The 21747-nt window shown below is 53.0% G+C and overlaps 2 protein-coding genes across 2 annotated transcripts in view; both read right to left on the bottom strand.

The window, feature by feature from the left end:
• LOC141157781 (Fanconi anemia group D2 protein-like) overlaps positions 1 to 11876 on the bottom strand; it is a 203396-nt gene extending 191520 nt beyond the window's left edge. Inside the window, 1 exon segment of the mRNA XM_073645311.1 lies at positions 11646 to 11876. Within this exon segment, the coding sequence (XP_073501412.1) occupies positions 11646 to 11876 (231 nt within the window).
• A 1349-nt stretch (positions 11877 to 13225) lies between these two features.
• On the bottom strand, positions 13226 to 21317 carry IP6K1 (inositol hexakisphosphate kinase 1). The gene is made up of 6 exons (XM_073645214.1): positions 21165 to 21317; positions 16786 to 17121; positions 14867 to 15074; positions 14362 to 14543; positions 14109 to 14284; positions 13226 to 13995 (listed from the first exon to the last, which is right to left on the bottom strand). Exons 2-6 carry the CDS (start codon positions 17006 to 17008, stop codon positions 13579 to 13581), a joined length of 1206 nt encoding a protein of 401 aa, XP_073501315.1. The 5' UTR covers positions 17009 to 17121; positions 21165 to 21317; the 3' UTR covers positions 13226 to 13578.
• Positions 21318 to 21747: the final 430 nt, after the last annotated feature.

The raw sequence follows: 21747 nt of genomic DNA, 5'->3' as shown, positions 1-21747 counted from the left end.
TACTCCAGAGCTGCACTCCCTATTCTGCTGGTGCAGTCACTGTGTACATACATTACATTACTGATCCTGAGTTACATCCTGTATTATACTCCAGAGCTGCGCTCACTATTCTGCTGGTGCAGTCACTGTGTACATACATTACATTACTGATCCTGAGTTACATCCTGTATTATACTCCAGAGCTGCACTCACTATTCTGCTGGTGCAGTCACTGTGTACATACATTACATTACTGATCCTGAGTTACATCCTGTATTATACTCCAGAGCTGCGCTCACTATTCTGCTGGTGCAGTCACTGTGTACATACATTACATTACTGATCCGGAGTTACATCCTGTATTATACTCTAGAGCTGCACTCACTATTCTGCTGGTGCAGTCACTGTGTACATACATTACATTACTGATCCTGAGTTACATCCTGTGTTATACTCCAGAGCTGCACTCCCTATTCTGCTGGTGCAGTCACTGTGTACATACATTACATTACTGATCCTGAGTTACCTCCTGTATTATACTCCAGAGCTGCACTCACTATTCTGCTGGTGTAGTCACTGTGTACATATACTACTGATCCTGAGTTACCTCCTGTATTATACTCCAGAGCTGCACTCACTATTCTGGTGGTGCAGTCACTGTGTACATACATTACATTACTGATCCTGAATTACCTCCTGTATTATACTCCAGAGCTGCACTCACTATTCTGCTGGTGCAGTCACTGTGTACATACATTACATTACTGATCCTGAGTTACATTCTGTATTATACTCCAGAGCTGCACTCACTATTCTGCTGGTGCAGTCACTGTGTACATACATTACATTACTGATCCGGAGTTACCTCCTGTATTATACTCCAGAGCTGCACTCACTATTCTGCTGGTGCAGTCACTGTGCACATACATTACATTACTGATCCTGAGTTACATCCTGTATTATACTCCAGAGCTGCACTCACTATTCTGCTGGTGCAGTCACTGTGTATATACATTACATTACTGATCCTGAGTTACATCCTGTATTATACTACAGAGCTGCACTCACTATTCTGCTGGTGCAGTCACTGTGTACATACATTACATTACTGATCCTGAGTTACCTCCTGTATTATACTCCAGAGCTGCACTCACTATTCTGCTGGTGCAGTCACTGTGTATATACATTACATTACTGATCCTGAGTTACATCCTGTATTATACTACAGAGCGGCACTCACTATTCTGCTGGTGCAGTCACTGTGTACATACATTACATTACTGATCCTGAGTTACATCCTGTATTATACTCCAGAGCTGCGCTCACTATTCTGCTGGTGCAGTCACTGTGTACATACATTACATTACTGATCCGGAGTTACCTCCTGTATTATACCCCAGAGCTGCACTCACTATTCTGCTGGTGCAGTCACTGTGCACATACATTACATTACTGATCCTGAGTTACATCCTGTATTATACTCCAGAGCTGCACTCCCTATTCTGCTGGTGCAGTCACTGTGTACATATATTACTGATCCTGAGTTACCTCCTGTATTATACTCCAGAGCTGCACTCACTATTCTGGTGGTGGAGTCACTGTGTACATACATTACATTACTGATCCTGAATTACCTCCTGTATTATACTCCAGAGCTGCGCTCACTATTCTGCTGGTGCAGTCACTGTGTACATACATTACATTACTGATCCTGAGTTACATCCTGTATTATACTCCAGAGCTGCACTCCCTATTCTGCTGGTGCAGTCACTGTGTACATACATTACATTACTGATCCTGAGTTACATCCTGTATTATACTCCAGAGCTGCGCTCACTATTCTGCTGGTGCAGTCACTGTGTACATACATTACATTACTGATCCTGAGTTACATCCTGTATTATACTCCAGAGCTGCACTCACTATTCTGCTGGTGCAGTCACTGTGTACATACATTACATTACTGATCCTGAGTTACATCCTGTATTATACTCTAGAGCTGCACTCACTATTCTGCTGGTGCAGTCACTGTGTACATACATTACATTACTGATCCTGAGTTACATCCTGTGTTATACTCCAGAGCTGCACTCCCTATTCTGCTGGTGCAGTCACTGTGTACATACATTACATTACTGATCCTGAGTTACATCCTGTATTATACTCCAGAGCTGCACTCACTATTCTGCTGGTGCAGTCACTGTGTACATACATTACATTACTGATCCTGAGTTACCTCCTGTATTATACTCCAGAGCTGCACTCACTATTCTGCTGGTGTAGTCACTGTGTACATATACTACTGATCCTGAGTTACCTCCTGTATTATACTCCAGAGCTGCACTCACTATTCTGGTGGTGCAGTCACTGTGTACATACATTACATTACTGATCCTGAATTACCTCCTGTATTATACTCCAGAGCTGCCCTCACTATTCTGCTGGTGCAGTCACTGTGTACATACATTACATTACTGATCCTGAGTTACCTCCTGTATTATACTCCAGAGCTGCACTCACTATTCTGCTGGTGCAGTCACTGTGCACATACATTACATTACTGATCCTGAGTTACATCCTGTATTATACTCCAGAGCTGCACTCACTATTCTGCTGGTGCAGTCACTGTGTACATACATTACATTACTGATCCTGAGTTACCTCCTGTATTATACTCCAGAGCTGCACTCACTATTCTGCTGGTGCAGTCACTGTGCACATACATTACATTACTGATCCTGAGTTACATCCTGTATTATACTCTAGAGCTGCACTCACTATTCTGCTGGTGCAGTCACTGTGTACATACATTACATTACTGATCCTGAGTTACCTCCTGTATTATACTCCAGAGCTGCACTCACTATTCTGCTGGTGCAGTCACTGTGCACATACATTACATTACTGATCCTGAGTTACATCCTGTATTATACTCCAGAGCTGCACTCCCTATTCTGCTGGTGCAGTCACAGTGTACATACATTACATTACTGATCCTGAGTTACATCCTGTATTATACCCCAGAGCTGCACTCACTATTCTGCTGGTGCAGTCACTGTGTACATACATTACATTACTGATCCTGAGTTACCTCCTGTATTATACTCCAGAGCTGCACTCACTATTCTGCTGGTGTAGTCACTGTGTACATATATTACTGATCCTGAGTTACCTCCTGTATTATACTCCAGAGCTGCACTCACTATTCTGGTGGTGCAGTCACTGTGTACATACATTACATTACTGATCCTGAGTTACATCCTGTATTATACTCCAGAGCTGCACTCCCTATTCTGCTGGTGCAGTCACTGTGTACATACATTACATTACTGATCCTGAGTTACATCCTGTATTATACTCTAGAGCTGCACTCACTATTCTGCTGGTGCAGTCACTGTGTACATACATTACATTACTGATCCTGAGTTACATCCTGTATTATACTCCAGAGCTGCACTCACTATTCTGCTGGTACAGTCACTGTGTACATACATTGCATTACTGATCCGGAGTTACCTCCTGTATTATACTCCAGAGCTGCACTCACTATTCTGCTGGTGCAGTCACTGTGCACATACAATACATTACTGATCCTGAGTTACATCCTGTATTATACTCCAGAGCTGCACTCCCTATTCTGCTGGTGCAGTCACTGTGTACATACATTACTGATCCTGAGTTACATCCTGTATTATACTCCAGAGCTGCACTCCTATATGGTGCAGTCACGGTGTACATACATTACATTACTGATCCTGAGTTACATCCTGTATTATACTCCAGAGCTGCGCTCACTATTCTGCTGGTGCAGTCACTGTGTACATACATTACATTACTGATCCGGAGTTACATCCTGTATTATACTCTAGAGCTGCACTCACTATTCTGCTGGTGCAGTCACTGTGTACATACATTACATTACTGATCCTGAGTTACATCCTGTGTTATACTCCAGAGCTGCACTCACTATTCTGCTGGTGCAGTCACTGTGTACATACATTACATTACTGATCCTGAGTTACCTCCTGTATTATACTCCAGAGCTGCACTCACTATTCTGCTGGTGTAGTCACTGTGTACATACATTACTGATCCTGAGTTACCTCCTGTATTATACTCCAGAGCTGCACTCACTATTCTGCTGGTGCAGTCACTGTGTACATACATTACATTACTGATCCTGAGTTACATCCTGTATTATACTACAGAGCAGCACTCACTATTCTGCTGGTGCAGTCACTGTGTACATACATTACATTACTGATCCTGAGTTACATCCTGTATTATACTCCAGAGCTGCGCTCACTATTCTGCTGGTGCAGTCACTGTGTACATACATTACATTACTGATCCGGAGTTACCTCCTGTATTATACCCCAGAGCTGCACTCACTATTCTGCTGGTGCAGTCACTGTGCACATACATTACATTACTGATCCTGAGTTACATCCTGTATTATACTCCAGAGCTGCACTCCCTATTCTGCTGGTGCAGTCACAGTGTACATACATTACATTACTGATCCTGAGTTACATCCTGTATTATACCCCAGAGCTGCACTCACTATTCTGCTGGTGCAGTCACTGTGTACATACATTACATTACTGATCCTGAGTTACCTCCTGTATTATACTCCAGAGCTGCACTCACTATTCTGCTGGTGTAGTCACTGTGTACATATATTACTGATCCTGAGTTACCTCCTGTATTATACTCCAGAGCTGCACTCACTATTCTGGTGGTGCAGTCACTGTGTACATACATTACATTACTGATCCTGAATTACCTCCTGTATTATACTACAGAGCTGCGCTCACTATTCTGCTGGTGCAGTCACTGTGTACATACATTACATTACTGATCCTGAGTTACATCCTGTATTATACTCCAGAGCTGCACTCCCTATTCTGCTGGTGCAGTCACTGTGTACATACATTACATTACTGATCCTGAGTTACATCCTGTATTATACTCCAGAGCTGCGCTCACTATTCTGCTGGTGCAGTCACTGTGTACATACATTACATTACTGATCCTGAGTTACATCCTGTATTATACTCCAGAGCTGCACTCACTATTCTGCTGGTGCAGTCACTGTGTACATACATTACATTACTGATCCTGAGTTACATCCTGTATTATACTCCAGAGCTGCGCTCACTATTCTGCTGGTGCAGTCACTGTGTACATACATTACATTACTGATCCGGAGTTACATCCTGTATTATACTCTAGAGCTGCACTCACTATTCTGCTGGTGCAGTCACTGTGTACATACATTACATTACTGATCCTGAGTTACATCCTGTGTTATACTCCAGAGCTGCACTCCCTATTCTGCTGGTGCAGTCACTGTGTACATACATTACATTACTGATCCTGAGTTACCTCCTGTATTATACTCCAGAGCTGCACTCACTATTCTGCTGGTGTAGTCACTGTGTACATATACTACTGATCCTGAGTTACCTCCTGTATTATACTCCAGAGCTGCACTCACTATTCTGGTGGTGCAGTCACTGTGTACATACATTACATTACTGATCCTGAATTACCTCCTGTATTATACTCCAGAGCTGCACTCACTATTCTGCTGGTGCAGTCACTGTGTACATACATTACATTACTGATCCTGAGTTACATTCTGTATTATACTCCAGAGCTGCACTCACTATTCTGCTGGTGCAGTCACTGTGTACATACATTACATTACTGATCCGGAGTTACCTCCTGTATTATACTCCAGAGCTGCACTCACTATTCTGCTGGTGCAGTCACTGTGCACATACATTACATTACTGATCCTGAGTTACATCCTGTATTATACTCCAGAGCTGCACTCACTATTCTGCTGGTGCAGTCACTGTGTATATACATTACATTACTGATCCTGAGTTACATCCTGTATTATACTACAGAGCTGCACTCACTATTCTGCTGGTGCAGTCACTGTGTACATACATTACATTACTGATCCTGAGTTACCTCCTGTATTATACTCCAGAGCTGCACTCACTATTCTGCTGGTGCAGTCACTGTGTATATACATTACATTACTGATCCTGAGTTACATCCTGTATTATACTACAGAGCGGCACTCACTATTCTGCTGGTGCAGTCACTGTGTACATACATTACATTACTGATCCTGAGTTACATCCTGTATTATACTCCAGAGCTGCGCTCACTATTCTGCTGGTGCAGTCACTGTGTACATACATTACATTACTGATCCGGAGTTACCTCCTGTATTATACCCCAGAGCTGCACTCACTATTCTGCTGGTGCAGTCACTGTGTACATACATTACATTACTGATCCTGAGTTACATCCTGTATTATACTCCAGAGCTGCACTCCCTATTCTGCTGGTGCAGTCACTGTGTACATATATTACTGATCCTGAGTTACCTCCTGTATTATCCTCCAGAGCTGCACTCACTATTCTGCTGGTGCAGTCACTGTGTATATACATTACATTACTGATCCTGAGTTACATCCTGTATTATACTCCAGAGCTGCACTCACTATTCTGGTGGTGGAGTCACTGTGTACATACATTACATTACTGATCCTGAATTACCTCCTGTATTATACTCCAGAGCTGCGCTCACTATTCTGCTGGTGCAGTCACTGTGTACATACATTACATTACTGATCCTGAGTTACATCCTGTATTATACTCCAGAGCTGCACTCCCTATTCTGCTGGTGCAGTCACTGTGTACATACATTACATTACTGATCCTGAGTTACATCCTGTATTATACTCCAGAGCTGCGCTCACTATTCTGCTGGTGCAGTCACTGTGTACATACATTACATTACTGATCCTGAGTTACATCCTGTATTATACTCCAGAGCTGCACTCACTATTCTGCTGGTGCAGTCACTGTGTACATACATTACATTACTGATCCTGAGTTACATCCTGTATTATACTCTAGAGCTGCACTCACTATTCTGCTGGTGCAGTCACTGTGTACATACATTACATTACTGATCCTGAGTTACATCCTGTGTTATACTCCAGAGCTGCACTCCCTATTCTGCTGGTGCAGTCACTGTGTACATACATTACATTACTGATCCTGAGTTACATCCTGTATTATACTCCAGAGCTGCACTCACTATTCTGCTGGTGCAGTCACTGTGTACATACATTACATTACTGATCCTGAGTTACCTCCTGTATTATACTCCAGAGCTGCACTCACTATTCTGCTGGTGTAGTCACTGTGTACATATACTACTGATCCTGAGTTACCTCCTGTATTATACTCCAGAGCTGCACTCACTATTCTGGTGGTGCAGTCACTGTGTACATACATTACATTACTGATCCTGAATTACCTCCTGTATTATACTCCAGAGCTGCCCTCACTATTCTGCTGGTGCAGTCACTGTGTACATACATTACATTACTGATCCTGAGTTACCTCCTGTATTATACTCCAGAGCTGCACTCACTATTCTGCTGGTGCAGTCACTGTGCACATACATTACATTACTGATCCTGAGTTACATCCTGTATTATACTCCAGAGCTGCACTCACTATTCTGCTGGTGCAGTCACTGTGTACATACATTACATTACTGATCCTGAGTTACCTCCTGTATTATACTCCAGAGCTGCACTCACTATTCTGCTGGTGCAGTCACTGTGCACATACATTACATTACTGATCCTGAGTTACATCCTGTATTATACTCTAGAGCTGCACTCACTATTCTGCTGGTGCAGTCACTGTGTACATACATTACATTACTGATCCTGAGTTACCTCCTGTATTATACTCCAGAGCTGCACTCACTATTCTGCTGGTGCAGTCACTGTGCACATACATTACATTACTGATCCTGAGTTACATCCTGTATTATACTCCAGAGCTGCACTCCCTATTCTGCTGGTGCAGTCACAGTGTACATACATTACATTACTGATCCTGAGTTACATCCTGTATTATACCCCAGAGCTGCACTCACTATTCTGCTGGTGCAGTCACTGTGTACATACATTACATTACTGATCCTGAGTTACCTCCTGTATTATACTCCAGAGCTGCACTCACTATTCTGCTGGTGTAGTCACTGTGTACATATATTACTGATCCTGAGTTACCTCCTGTATTATACTCCAGAGCTGCACTCACTATTCTGGTGGTGCAGTCACTGTGTACATACATTACATTACTGATCCTGAGTTACATCCTGTATTATACTCCAGAGCTGCACTCCCTATTCTGCTGGTGCAGTCACTGTGTACATACATTACATTACTGATCCTGAGTTACATCCTGTATTATACTCCAGAGCTGCACTCACTATTCTGGTGGTGCAGTCACTGTGTACATACATTACATTACTGATCCTGAATTACCTCCTGTATTATACTCCAGAGCTGCGCTCACTATTCTGCTGGTGCAGTCACTGTGTACATACATTACATTACTGATCCTGAGTTACATCCTGTATTATACTCTAGAGCTGCACTCACTATTCTGCTGGTGCAGTCACTGTGTACATACATTACATTACTGATCCTGAGTTACATCCTGTATTATACTCCAGAGCTGCACTCACTATTCTGCTGGTACAGTCACTGTGTACATACATTGCATTACTGATCCGGAGTTACCTCCTGTATTATACTCCAGAGCTGCACTCACTATTCTGCTGGTGCAGTCACTGTGCACATACAATACATTACTGATCCTGAGTTACATCCTGTATTATACTCCAGAGCTGCACTCCCTATTCTGCTGGTGCAGTCACTGTGTACATACATTACTGATCCTGAGTTACATCCTGTATTATACTCCAGAGCTGCACTCCTATATGGTGCAGTCACGGTGTACATACATTACATTACTGATCCTGAGTTACATCCTGTATTATACTCCAGAGCTGCGCTCACTATTCTGCTGGTGCAGTCACTGTGTACATACATTACATTACTGATCCTGAGTTACCTCCTGTATTATACTCCAGAGCTGCACTCACTATTCTGCTGGTGTAGTCACTGTGTACATACATTACTGATCCTGAGTTACCTCCTGTATTATACTCCAGAGCTGCACTCACTATTCTGCTGGTGCAGTCACTGTGTACATACATTACATTACTGATCCTGAGTTACCTCCTGTATTATACTCCAGAGCTGCACTCACTATTCTGCTGGTGCAGTCACTGTGTACATACATTACATTACTGATCCTGAGTTACATCCTCTATTATACTCCAGAGCTGCACTCACTATTCTGCTGGTGCAGTCACTGTGTACATACATTACATTACTGATCCTGAGTTATATCCTGTATTATACTCCAGAGCTGCACTCACTATTCTGCTGGTGCAGTCACTGTGTACATACATTACATTACTGATCCTGAGTTACATCCTGTATTATAGTCCAGAGCTGCACTCACTATTCTGCTGGTGCAGTCACTGTGTACATACATTACATTACTGATCCTGAGTTACCTCCTGTATTATACTCCAGAGCTGCACTCACTATTCTGCTGGTGCAGTCACTGTGTACATACATTACATTACTGATCCGGAGTTACATCCTGTATTATACTCCAGAGCTGCACTCACTATTCTGCTGGTGCAGTCACTGTGTACATACATTACATTTCCTGAGTTACCTCCTGTATTATACTCCAGAGCTGCACTCACTATTCTGCTGGTGTAGTCACTGTGTACATACATTACTGATCCTGAGTTACCTCCTGTATTATACTCCAGAGCTGCACTCACTATTCTGCTGGTGCAGTCACTGTGTACATACATTACATTACTGATCCTGAGTTACCTCCTGTATTATACTCCAGAGCTGCACTCACTATTCTGCTGGTGCAGTCACTGTGTACATACATTACATTACTGATCCTGAGTTACCTCCTGTATTATACTCCAGAGCTGCACTCACTATTCTGCTGGTGCAGTCACTGTGCACATACATTACATTACTGATCCTGAGTTACCTCCTGTATTATACTCCAGAGCTGCACTCACTATTCTGCTGGTGCAGTCACTGTGTACATATATTACATTACTGATCCTGAGTTACCTCCTGTATTATACTCCAGAGCTGCACTCACTATTCTGCTTCTGCAGTCACTGTGTACATACATTACATTACTGATCCTGAGTTACCTCCTGTATTATACTCCAGAGCTGCACTCACTATTCTACTGGTGCAGTCACTGTGTACATACATTACATTACTGATCCTGAGTTACATCCTGTATTATACTCCAGAGCTGCACTCACTATTCTGCTGGTGCAGTCACTGTGTACATACATTACATTACTGATCCTGAGTTACATCCTGTATTATACTCCAGAGCTGCACTCACTATTCTGCTGGTGCAGTCACTGTGTACATACATTACATTACTGATCCTGAGTTACATCCTGTATTATACCCCAGAGCTGCACTCACTATTCTGCTGGTGCAGTCACTGTGTACATACATTACATTACTGATCCTGAGTTACATCCTGTATTATACCCCAGAGCTGCACTCACTATTCTGCTGGTGCAGTCACTGTGTACATACATTACTGATCCTGAGTTACATCCTGTATTATACTCCAGAGCTGCACTCACTATTCTGCTGGTGCAGTCATTGTGTACATACATTACATTACTGATCCTGAGTTACCTCCTGTATTATACTCCAGAGCTGCACTCACTATTCTGCTGGTGCAGTCACTGTGTACATACATTACATTACTGATCCTGAGTTACATCCTGTATTATACCCCAGAGCTGCACTCACTATTCTGCTGGTGCAGTCACTGTGTACATACATTACATTACTGATCCTGAGTTACCTCCTGTATTATACTCCAGAGCTGCACTCACTATTCTGCTGGTGGAGTCACTGTGTACATACATTACATTACTGATCCTGAGTTACCTCCTGTATTATACTGCAGAGCTGCACTCACTATTCTGCTGGTGCAGTCACTGTGTACATACATTACATTACTGATCCTGAGTTACATCCTGTATTATACTCCAGAGCTGCACTCACTATTCTGCTGGTGCAGTCACTGTGTACATACATTACATTACTGATCCTGAGTTACCTCCTGTATTATACTCCAGAGCAGCACTCACTATTCTGCTGGTGCAGTCACTGTGTACATACATTACATTACTGATCCTGAGTTACCTCCTGTATTATACTCCAGAGCAGCACTCACTATTCTGCTGGTGCAGTCACTGTGTACATACATTACATTACTGATCCCGAGTTACATCCTGTATTATACTCCAGAGCTGCACTCACTATTCTGCTGGTGCAGTCACTGTGTACATACATTACTGATCCTGAGTTACATCCTGTATTATACTCCAGAGCTGCACTCACTATTCTGCTGGTGCAGTCACTGTTTACGTACATTACTTCTGCAGTATTATGCTCCAGAGCTGCGGTTCTCCCATGGATCGGGTATAATGTGGGGTGACGTCATCCTGTGACAGTGAGGAGTTTTGGGGGGTCCTCACCCGGACTTATGATGGGATGGTTAGTAGGAGTCATGTTGTTTTCGGGGGCCGTGCGTCTCCTCTTGTGATGTCAGCTCCGGGGTCTTGCGGATCTTTTGCTTACTCTCCTCTAGGTCACGACCTCCAGCAACACGTAAGGCGTCACACAAAGCGCGGTGGTCTCAGTGCACAGTCTGCCCACTCTGTGCACATTACAGCTGAACATGACGGAGCAGACCCCCGCAGCGAGGACCCCCGGCTGAGGCTTTTCTGGGATGAAGCTCGTTGCTGTGGATCCTACATGTCGGCTTCTGATTGATAAGCGGGGGCTGCAGCCGAGCTGATGGCAGCACAGACCCCCATAGAATCTGCTGGGGGCGACAGTGATGGAGCCCATACTCCAAGCATCACCCCTGAGGAGCATTCACCTCCAGAGCTGCCCCGTTCTCCAGTCACCTCCGGAGCTGAAGGCACAGTTCTGCCTTACGTATCGTTAGCTCTTTGCAGTGCATTATGGGAGGTTTTACATCCATTATAACTACAATCCACAACCAGCAGCCCAGTATCAGAAAAAAGCAGACGTGTGGGTGCAGCTCTGGCTGTGAGTAGAGTAGATGGAGCACAGGAGTGTGACCTGCCATATGCTGCGCCGCTCCCTCCTCCTCATGTCCTCTGCCCTGACGGATCGCGGGAGCGGCAGACACCACAGGAATGGCGCCAGGCAGGAAGGGGATGTATAAGTAGTGAACCCCATTAATGCCAGCGGGGAAGGGGGTACCCACTGGGCACTACGGGGGGAGCAGGAGTGGCCCCCGCAGGTCTCAGAGCCGCCTTCATCACCTCTAATACCCCCATATATACAGGTAGGGACCACCCAAATATACTGTGACACCCCCGGGAATACACCGACACTCTCCCGAGTGAGAACTCGAACAGGTAAGATGGCGGATAAAAGTGGAAGGAAGGGTCTCCCTGTGCACAGCTGGGTGGGGGAGGTGCGGAGTCGACTCGGCGGAGGGGGGTGAGTATCTTCTACAAGAAAACCATTCCAAATGTGGCGGAGATCAGGGGCTGCGGCCGCAGAGGATCAGAGGCTGCGGCCGCGGGGGATCAGGGGCTGCGGCCGCGGGGAATCAGGGGCTGCGGCCATTTCTCCTCCATCTTCTACCGTAGGAAGAATGTCCTGCAACTGAGTCATCACCAGCAACAGCTCAGCACTATATGGCCGCAGAGCTCGGAGCCCCCCGCAGATGTGGAGACGACGGGTGGAGAGGAAATCAGCGAAGAGCGAGCACGTCAGCTGCCCTGGAAACTCATCACGTTGCACCGCCGGCAGCCACCCAGAGACGCCGCAACGCCGGCAGCCACCCAGAGACGCCGCAACGCCGGCAGCCACCCAGAGACGCCGCAACGCCGGCAGTCACCCAGAGACGTCGCACCGCCGGCAGCCACCCAGAGACGCCACAACGCCAGCAGCCATCCAGAAACGCCGCACCGCCAGCAGTCATCGTGACGCCAATTTGCAGATTTTGACTTGCGAATGCATAAAACTTAGAATAAAGCTGCGAGACCCAAATAACAAAAACCAAAGTAAAGCCCCAAGGAGCCGGGCCAGAAGGCGCCACCACCCGCCCGTGCGCTAACACTGTAAACCACCCACCCGTGCGCTCCGCCACTGTAAACCACCCACAGAGGAGGAAACAATAAGTAACCGCTGCGGCCGACGTCACTGCACACAGACACGCGTGGGTGATAGAGCTCTAATATATAGATCTGATATATACGGATATAGAAATATATACATTTATGTGGAGTGGGGCCGCCGGCCGGCCAGACAGGAAGTGTCGCCATGATGCTGTGATGTCACTTCCTGTCTCCTGCGGGGAGGACGGCCCAAGGTGTCCTGCTCCGGCTCCGCGTCTAGTGGTTCTCGCCATTACAACGCCATGTCCTTGGCGCGGCGTCCATCATACGGCTCACCCCAGGATGATGATGTGAGGGCGACGTGCGGCCGAGGACCCTCAGAGCAGCTGTTGTGCGTTTCTCAGCCAGTCCCCAGCGGCGGACATGACAGAAGGTTGGAGGATCTCCGGCCGCCACTACTGGCTGTGGTCTCGGATCAGCTCCAGGACGCTGGTCAGGCTGTGCAGCCCCAGCACGTAGCCCTTGTCCGGCCCGTCGTGCACCTTCAGGTCATCGCGGAAACCTTTGTAGGTGCTGTGCGCGAAGTCTATCATGCGGACGTCCACCTTGGGGCCGGGGTCCTGGGCCGGGGGGCGGCCGGTCCCGTCGTAGATGATGAGCAGCGAGCTGGAGTAGAAGCGGTACGAGGCCTGGATTTCCAGCACGGAGATCAGTCGCTTCAGTTTGCTCAGGATCGGCTCCAGCAGGTCGGTGCGAAGCTGGACGCCATTGTGGAGGTACTGGTACAGGGCCTGGCGGAAGCCCTCCGTGCTCAGGCCGCGGCCGTAGTACTTGTTCAGGCAGAGGTAATGCCCCGTGTTCATCTGGAAGACCTGGAGGAGAGAGGGATTGTGGGTAACCAGACAGCGGAAATACCACCGGGGTCCCACTAACAGGACCACACCCCGCCATTAACCCTTCCTGCCCCCCCATCCCGGGGCCGCACCTGCATGCCGCACACCCTCACACCCAGCGTGGCGGACGTGCTCTGCTCGCACTTCTTCATCTGCCGGGCCGCCTTCTCCTCCGAGGCGTCGTCGCCGTGCTGCCGGGTTCCCATCTTCAGGTCCAGGACGCACGGGAACTTGAAATGATGGACGACGTTCTCCAGCAGCAGGAATTCTGGGACAGAGTTAAGCCATGACAACAGAGGAGGAGTACTCTCATCGGACGCCCTACCTACAGCTGCACAAGGATACTGTACATCTTGCGCTCCTTGGACTCGGAGCGCATGCGGCTCAGCTGCTGCTTGTGGCACCGCAGGCTCCAGGGGTTGTAGCTGATCCGCTCCGCACTCGGCCCGCTGTTCCCGTCCAGCATCTGGAAGGGGGCGTCCGACTGCGCCAGGACCTCCAGCTTGGGGCTCTTCATCTCTGGGACGCTGCGGGAGAGGTGAGGGGTGAAACAACCTGCACACGAGCCCCCAACATGCTGCTCACAGCACGGGGTCTCAGCACAGAATACCCCCCAGGACGTCAATATGGCCCCCAATAATCCCCAGAGCCGGAATCACTGACAACATCTGTGTCCTAATGGAGCAGAGCTGCGGTGTAAAGCATGAGGGAGGGTCCTGCCTACAGAGAGGCCGACATATGGTCTGGTGGGCGCCCTGCCCTGTCTTCTCAATTTTCTGCACAGTCTACAGCTACAAGTCAAATGGGCCCCCGGATGTGTACAGGGCCCCAGGCTGGGCCGGACCGTCACCTCTCGGAGTTCTCCCCGGTCAGTGGCGGCCGCTCGTCCTTGTGGTCGGTGCTGCTGGTCCGGTGCAGACTGCGGCGGGAGTGCTTGCGTCTCGGATGGTCCCGGTCCGGAAACTCTTCGTGATCGGCCGCCTCACTCTCCATGTACGGGTAAGCCACCAGGTTAATGTAGCCATCGCTGTCACCCTCAAAGCAGACGGACACCACACCTGGCGGGAGAGAGCGCCGGAGTCAGGAACCGCGGGGGCCGGCGCACCACAGCAATGGGGAGGGCGGCGCACCACAGCAATGGGGGGGGCGGCGCACCACAGCAATGGGGGGGGTAGGCGCACCACAGCAATGGGGAGGGGCAGGCGCACCACAGCAATGGGGGGGGGGGCAGGCGCACCACAGCAATGGGGGGGGGGGCAGGCGCACCACAGCAATGGGGGGGGGCAGGCGCACCACAGCAATGGGGGGGGGCAGGCGCACCACAGCAATGGGGGGGGGGCAGGCGCACCACAGCAATGGGGGGGGGGGGCAGGCGCACCACAGCAATGGGGGGGGGGCAGGCGCACCACAGCAATGGGGGGGGGGGCAGGCGCACCACAGCAATGGGGGGGGGGGCAGGCGCACCACAGCAATGGGGGGGGGGGCAGGCGCACCACAGCAATGGGGGGGGGGCAGGCGCACCACAGCAATGGGGGGGGGGGCAGGCGCACCACAGCAATGGGGGGGGGGGCAGGCGCACCACAGCAATGGGGGGGGGGGGGCAGGCGCACCACAGCAATGGGGGGGGGGCAGGCGCACCACAGCAATGGGGGGGGGCAGGCGCACCACAGCAATGGGGGGGGGCAGGCGCACCACAGCAATGGGGGGGGGGCAGGCGCACCACAGCAATGGGGGGGGGGGCAGGCGCACCACAGCAATGGGGGGGGGGGCAGGCGCACCACAGCAATGGGGGGGGGGCAGGCGCACCACAGCAATGGGGGGGGGCAGGCGCACCACAGCAATGAGGGGGGGGGCAGGCGCACCACAGCAATGAGGGGGGGGGCAGGCGCACCACAGCAATGGGGGGGGGGGCAGGCGCACCACAGCAATGGGGGGGGGGGCAGGCGCACCACAGCAATGGGGGGGGGGCAGGCGCACCACAGCAATGGGGGGGGGGCAGGCGCACCACAGCAATGGGGGGGGGGCAGGCGCACCACAGCAATGGGGGGGGGGCAGGCGCACCACAGCAATGGGGGGGGCAGGCGCACCACAGCAATGGGGGGGGCAGGCGCACCACAGCAATGGGGGGGGGCAGGCGCACCACAGCAATGGGGGGGGGCAGGCGCACCACAGCAATGGGGGGGGGGCAGGCGCACCACAGCAATGGGGGGGGGCAGGCGCACCACAGCAATGGGGGGGGCAGGCGCACCACAGCAATGGGGGGGGGCAGGCGCACCACAGCAATGGGGGGGGCAGGCGCACCACAGCAATGGGGGGGGGCAGGCGCACCACAGCAATGGGGGGGGGGCAGGCGCACCACAGCAATGGGGGGGGGGCAGGCGCACCACAGCAATGGGGGGGGGGCAGGCGCACCACAGCAATGGGGGGGGGGGCAGGCGCACCACAGCAATGGGGGGGGGGGCAGGCGCACCACAGCAATGGGGGGGGGGCAGGCGCACCACAGCAATGGGGGGGGGGGGCAGGCGCACCACAGCAATGGGGAAGCCCAACCTGTCCTGAAACCCTGCCCTGCAACAGCCCCTCCCCACATGGGGGACTCTACAGCCCCTCCCCCCTGGACCAGCCTGCCCCCTCCCCCCTGGACCAGCCTGCCCCCTCCCCCCTGGACCAGCCTGCCCCCTCGCACATGCCTTCACATCGGGGGAGGAGTTGGCGATTATCTCATCCGCTCTGTCGTGTACTGGGGGGTTTCAGGTATTGGGGTCTCACCTTTATATTCCGGGGTAAACTCTTTCATCTCGGGGGGGAGGGACTCGTAGAAACGCTGCTCGCGGGAGATGAGGGGCTTGCAGACGGTGTGGTCATCGTAGCGCATCATACTGCTGTGGCCCCCCACCTGATGGATGAACGGCTCCAGCAGGACCCCCCGGACCCTGTCGCACACTGCGCTCTGGACGAACTTCCCCACTTCCATGGTTTGACAAACACACATTGCGTTGGACGCCCGATGTTCGGCCGGGGCATGGGGAGTGGCGCAGGGGCCGGGCAGCGGTGCGGGGGGCCCGGAGGGCAGCGGCTCCTTCACCTGGAAATCGCTCCTCGGATCTGAGGAAGAGAAGAAAACAGATCAAGGAGACTGCGAGCAGTGGGGATGTATGCTGGGACTTGTAGTGCTACTACCCAGGGCTGCAGAGAGGGGGCACCACCTCCAGACTGAGGGGTTCACAAGTGGCAGCGGCGTCTTTCATGGAGGGAGAGCGACTGTGACCGGATAGATCACAGAGATCACGTGACGGATCAAATGTCCATCAGCGAAGCCGAGAAACGGAACTGAGACCGGGGGGAATCAGGTGACCCCAGCGACGAGCAGATCATGTGACCAGCGCTCCGTGTGTGGAAAGAGGGAAGCCGCGGCAGAAACCCCGAAACTCCGGTCACAGAGCAGCGTCAGAGTATTCAGGGTCTGTGAAAATCAGGGGTGACCCCAAAACAAGCCACACACAGCGGGCACTGTGACAACAGTACCCCCAACTACACGTCGTCCCCCCCACTGACAGCGGGACCCCCCAACTACACATCCCCCCACAGTGACAGAGCCGGCCCCCCTCGACTACACCCCCCCACAGTGACAGAGCCGGAGGAGAAGTAATGTTCACAAAGGGTTAACGGCGCTGAAGACCGAAGGAAAAAGAACCCGAGGAGGAAAGTGACTCCTCTAAATTATTAAGAGTCTGTAGACAAGTTACAGGGCGCAGCGGCTGAGAGCCCGACACCAGCGGTGGCCGAGATGCCTCCCCCGACACCAGCGGCGGCCAAGACCCCTCCCCCCGACACCAGCGGCGGCCGAGACCCCTCCCCCGACACCAGCGGCGGCCGAGACCCCTCCCCCACCGACACCAGAGGCGGACGAGAACCCTCCCCCACCGACACCAGAGGCGGCCGTGACCCCTCCCCCACCGACACCAGCGGCGGCCGTGACCCCTCCCCCACCGACACCAGCGGCGGCCGAGATGCCTCCCCCCGACACCAGCGGCATCCGAGACCCCTCCCCCCGACACCAGCGGCGGCCGAGACCCCTCCCCCACCGACACCAGAGGCGGCCGAGAACCCTCCCCCACCGACACCAGAGGCGGCCGAGAACCCTCCCCCACCGACACCAGAGGCGGCCGTGACCCCTCCCCCACCGACACCAGCGGCGGCCGTGACCCCTCCCCCACCGACACCAGCGGTGGCCGAGATGCCTCCCCCGACACCAGGGGCATCCGGGACACCTCCCCCCGACACCAGCGGCGGCCGAGACCCCTCCCCCACCGACACCAGAGGCGGCCGTGACCCCTCCCCCACCGACACCAGAGGCGGCCGAGACCCCTCCCCCACCAGAGGCGGCCGAGACCCCTCCCCCACCAGAGGCGGCCGAGACCCCTCCCCCACCGACACCAGAGGCGGCCGTGACCCCTCCCCCGACACCAGAGGCGGCCGTGACCCCTCCCCCACCGACACCAGAGGCGGCCGAGACCCCTCCCCCACCAGAGGCTGCCGAGACCCCCCCCACCGACACCAGAGGCGGCCGACACCCCTCCCCCGACACCAGCGGCGGCCGAGACCCCTCCCCCGACACCAGCGGCATCCGGGACCCCTCCCCCCGACACCAGCGGCAGCCGAGGCCCCTCCCCCCGACACCAGCGGCATCCGAGACCCCTCCCCCGACACCAGCGGCGGCCGAGACCCCTCCCCCCGACACCAGCGGCAGCCAAGACCCCTCCCCCGACACCAGCCGAGACCCCTCCCCCGACACCAGAGGCAGCCGAGACCCCTCCCCCACCGACACCAGAGGCGGCCGACACCCCTCCCCCGACACCAGAGGCGGCCGACACCCCTCCCCCGACACCAGAGGCGGCCGACACCCCTCCCCCGACACCAGCCAAGACCCCTCCCCCGACACCAGCGGCGGCGGAGACCCCTCCCCCACCGACGGCCGAGACCCCTCCCCCGACCGAGACCCCTCCCCCGACACCAGCGGCGGCCGAGACCCCTATCCCCCGACACCAGCGGTGGCCGAGACCCCTCCCCCACCGACACCAGAGGCGGCGGAGACCCCTCCCCCACCGACACCAGAGGCGGCGGAGACCCCTCCCCCACCGACACCAGAGGCGGCGGATACCCCTCCCCCACCGACACCAGAGGCGGCGGATACCCCTCCCCCACCGACACCAGAGGCGGCGGATACCCCTCCCCCACCGACACCAGAGGCGGCGGATACCCCTCCCCCACCGACACCAGAGGCGGCGGATACCCCTCCCCCACCGACACCAGAGGCGGACGAGACCCCTCCCCCGACACCAGAAGCGGCCGAGACCCCTCCCCCGACACCAGAAGCGGCCGAGACCCCTCCCCCCGACACCAGAGGCGGCCAAACCCCTTCCCCATCGACACCAGGGAACGCAGCGTAAAGACAACCACCTCCTGCTTTACGCTTCATTAAGAGACCACATAGCCGCCATCAGGGCTGGAGGTCAGGGGTCACACGGCCCCTCACACCCGGCTGCTTGTTGGATCTGGGCGACACCACAAGTCGCATCGCTTTGCCTCTCACTTTCCACAATCACTGAGATGAAAGGCGGCCATCACTGCAGAGAGTGGGGGAGTGGTGGATGTATGAACGGTGGCTCCTCCAGTGGAGGTAGATGTATTGGCAGTGGCGGATGTATCAGCGGTGGCTCCTCCGGTGGAGGCAGATGTATTGGCAGTGGCGGATGTATCAGCGGTGGCTCCTCCGGTGGAGGCAGATGTATTGGCGGTGGCGGATGTATCAGCGGTGGCTCCTCCGGTGGAGGCAGATGTATTGACGGTGGCGGATGTATCAGCGGTGGCTCCTCCGGTGGAGGCAGATGTATTGGCAGTGGCGGATGTATCAGCGGTGGCTCCTCCGGTGGAGGCAGATGTATCGGTGGTGGCTCATGTATCAGCGGTGGCTCCTCCGGTGGAGGCAGATGTATTGACGGTGGCGGATGTATCAGCGGTGGCTCCTCCGGTGGAGGCAGATGTATTGGCGGTGGCAGATGTATCGGCGGTGGCTCCTCCGGTGGAGGCAGATGTATTGGCGGTGGCAGATGTATCAGCGGTGGCTCCTCCGGTGGAGGTAGATGTATTGGCGGTGGCAGATGTATCGGTGGTGGCTCCTCCGGTGGAGGCAGATGTATTGGCGGTGGCGGATGTATCAGCGGTGGCTCCTCCGGTGGAGGTAGATGTATTGGCAGTGGCAGATGTATCGGCGGTGGCTCCTCCGGTGGAGGCAGATGTATTGGCGGTGGCGGATGTATCAGCGGTGGCTCCTCCGGTGGAGGTAGATGTATTGGCAGTGGCAGATGTATCGGCGGTGGCTCCTCCGGTGGAGGTAGATGTATTGGTGGTGGCAGATGTATCAGCGGTGGCTCCTCCGGTGGAGGTAGATGTATTGGCAGTGGCAGATGTATCAGCGGTGGCTCCTCCGGTGGAGGTAGATGTATTGACGGTGGCGGATGTATCAGCGGTGGCTCCTCCGGTGGAGGCAGATGTATTGGCGGTGGCAGATGTATCGGCGGTGGCTCCTCCGATGGAGGCAGATGTATTGGCGGTGGCAGATGTATCAGCGGTGGCTCCTCCGATGGAGGCAGATGTATTGGCGGTGGCAGATGTATCAGCGGTGGCTCCTCCGGTGGAGGCAGATGTATCGGTGGTGGCTCCTCCGGTGGAGGTAGATGTATTGACGGTGGCGGATGTATCAGCAGAGGCTCCTCCGCTGGTGACGGATGTATGGCTGCTGTTATGAGCATCACATGACTCCTCCCACCCTGGTGATGTCATTACAGCTCCATCCACTCAAATCGCTCCACACATCACAGGATAGAGAACATGAGCAGCCAATCGCAGAAGTCACAGTGCAGCCCCGCCCACACAGCTGGAGCTCCGCCCCTGCTAGCAGGAGCCTTACATTAGCCACTCCCACACAGAGGGCATTCTAAGCTCAGCCCACTCATCTCACTGGCTCCTCCCATAACCCCGCCCTCCTTGGCGCTCGATTACGCCCCCTGTGGTGATGTCGTCCCCGTGATCTCCTTCTCACCCCCGGATGCCGCCGCTCCGCGCCTCCAGGCAACCCCCTCACCTACCACAGCCTCCGATGGGGGGCAGCAGCCCACGGGTGTCTTCTCTCACACCCGGCTCCTCTCACCCGCTCCGGACCTGTTCAAATCAACAACAAGATGGCGACCAGCCGGGAAAGAGGCGGCTCAACCACTCGTTGTCATGACAACACGATGCACAGGTTACGCCCTTCTTGGTATCGTCACCAATCAGAGGAATGTATGAAGCCTACGACACCTGTCAGGCCGGCTCCTATTGGCCGCAGTCTGTGTCACTCACGATCCTTTGCCCCGCCCATCGCACCCGCTGTCACTCGCTGACAGAAACAGGCGCACGGTCACAGTCACGTGATCAGTGTTGTGGTTTTTGATTGGATGGAGACGAAGTCTGCGGAACGTGAGCTACACGCGCTCCCCCTGCTGGTGAATGTGAGGCACAGTCCGGCCGGAGCTCGCGGCTCTCCTCAGCTCCCCCTTTTGGCCGCAACGGGGACGTTAATTGTTTTCAAAGTTCAAGTGGGCGTTACCAGAGAGATTTCACTGGGGGCGTGTACTTCTGCCACTGCCCAATGATAGGCAAGCAGCAACACAGGGAAAACGTAGAACACTC

The sequence above is a fragment of the Phyllobates terribilis genome, unplaced genomic scaffold (assembly GCF_046119375.1).
Source record: "Phyllobates terribilis strain yellow unplaced genomic scaffold, ASM4611937v1 Scaffold_8__6_contigs__length_399053987, whole genome shotgun sequence".
Classification (NCBI taxonomy): Eukaryota; Metazoa; Chordata; class Amphibia; order Anura; family Dendrobatidae; genus Phyllobates; species Phyllobates terribilis.
The sequence above is the reverse complement of the archived record's forward strand: the minus strand, read 5'-3'. Positions and strand labels throughout refer to the sequence as shown.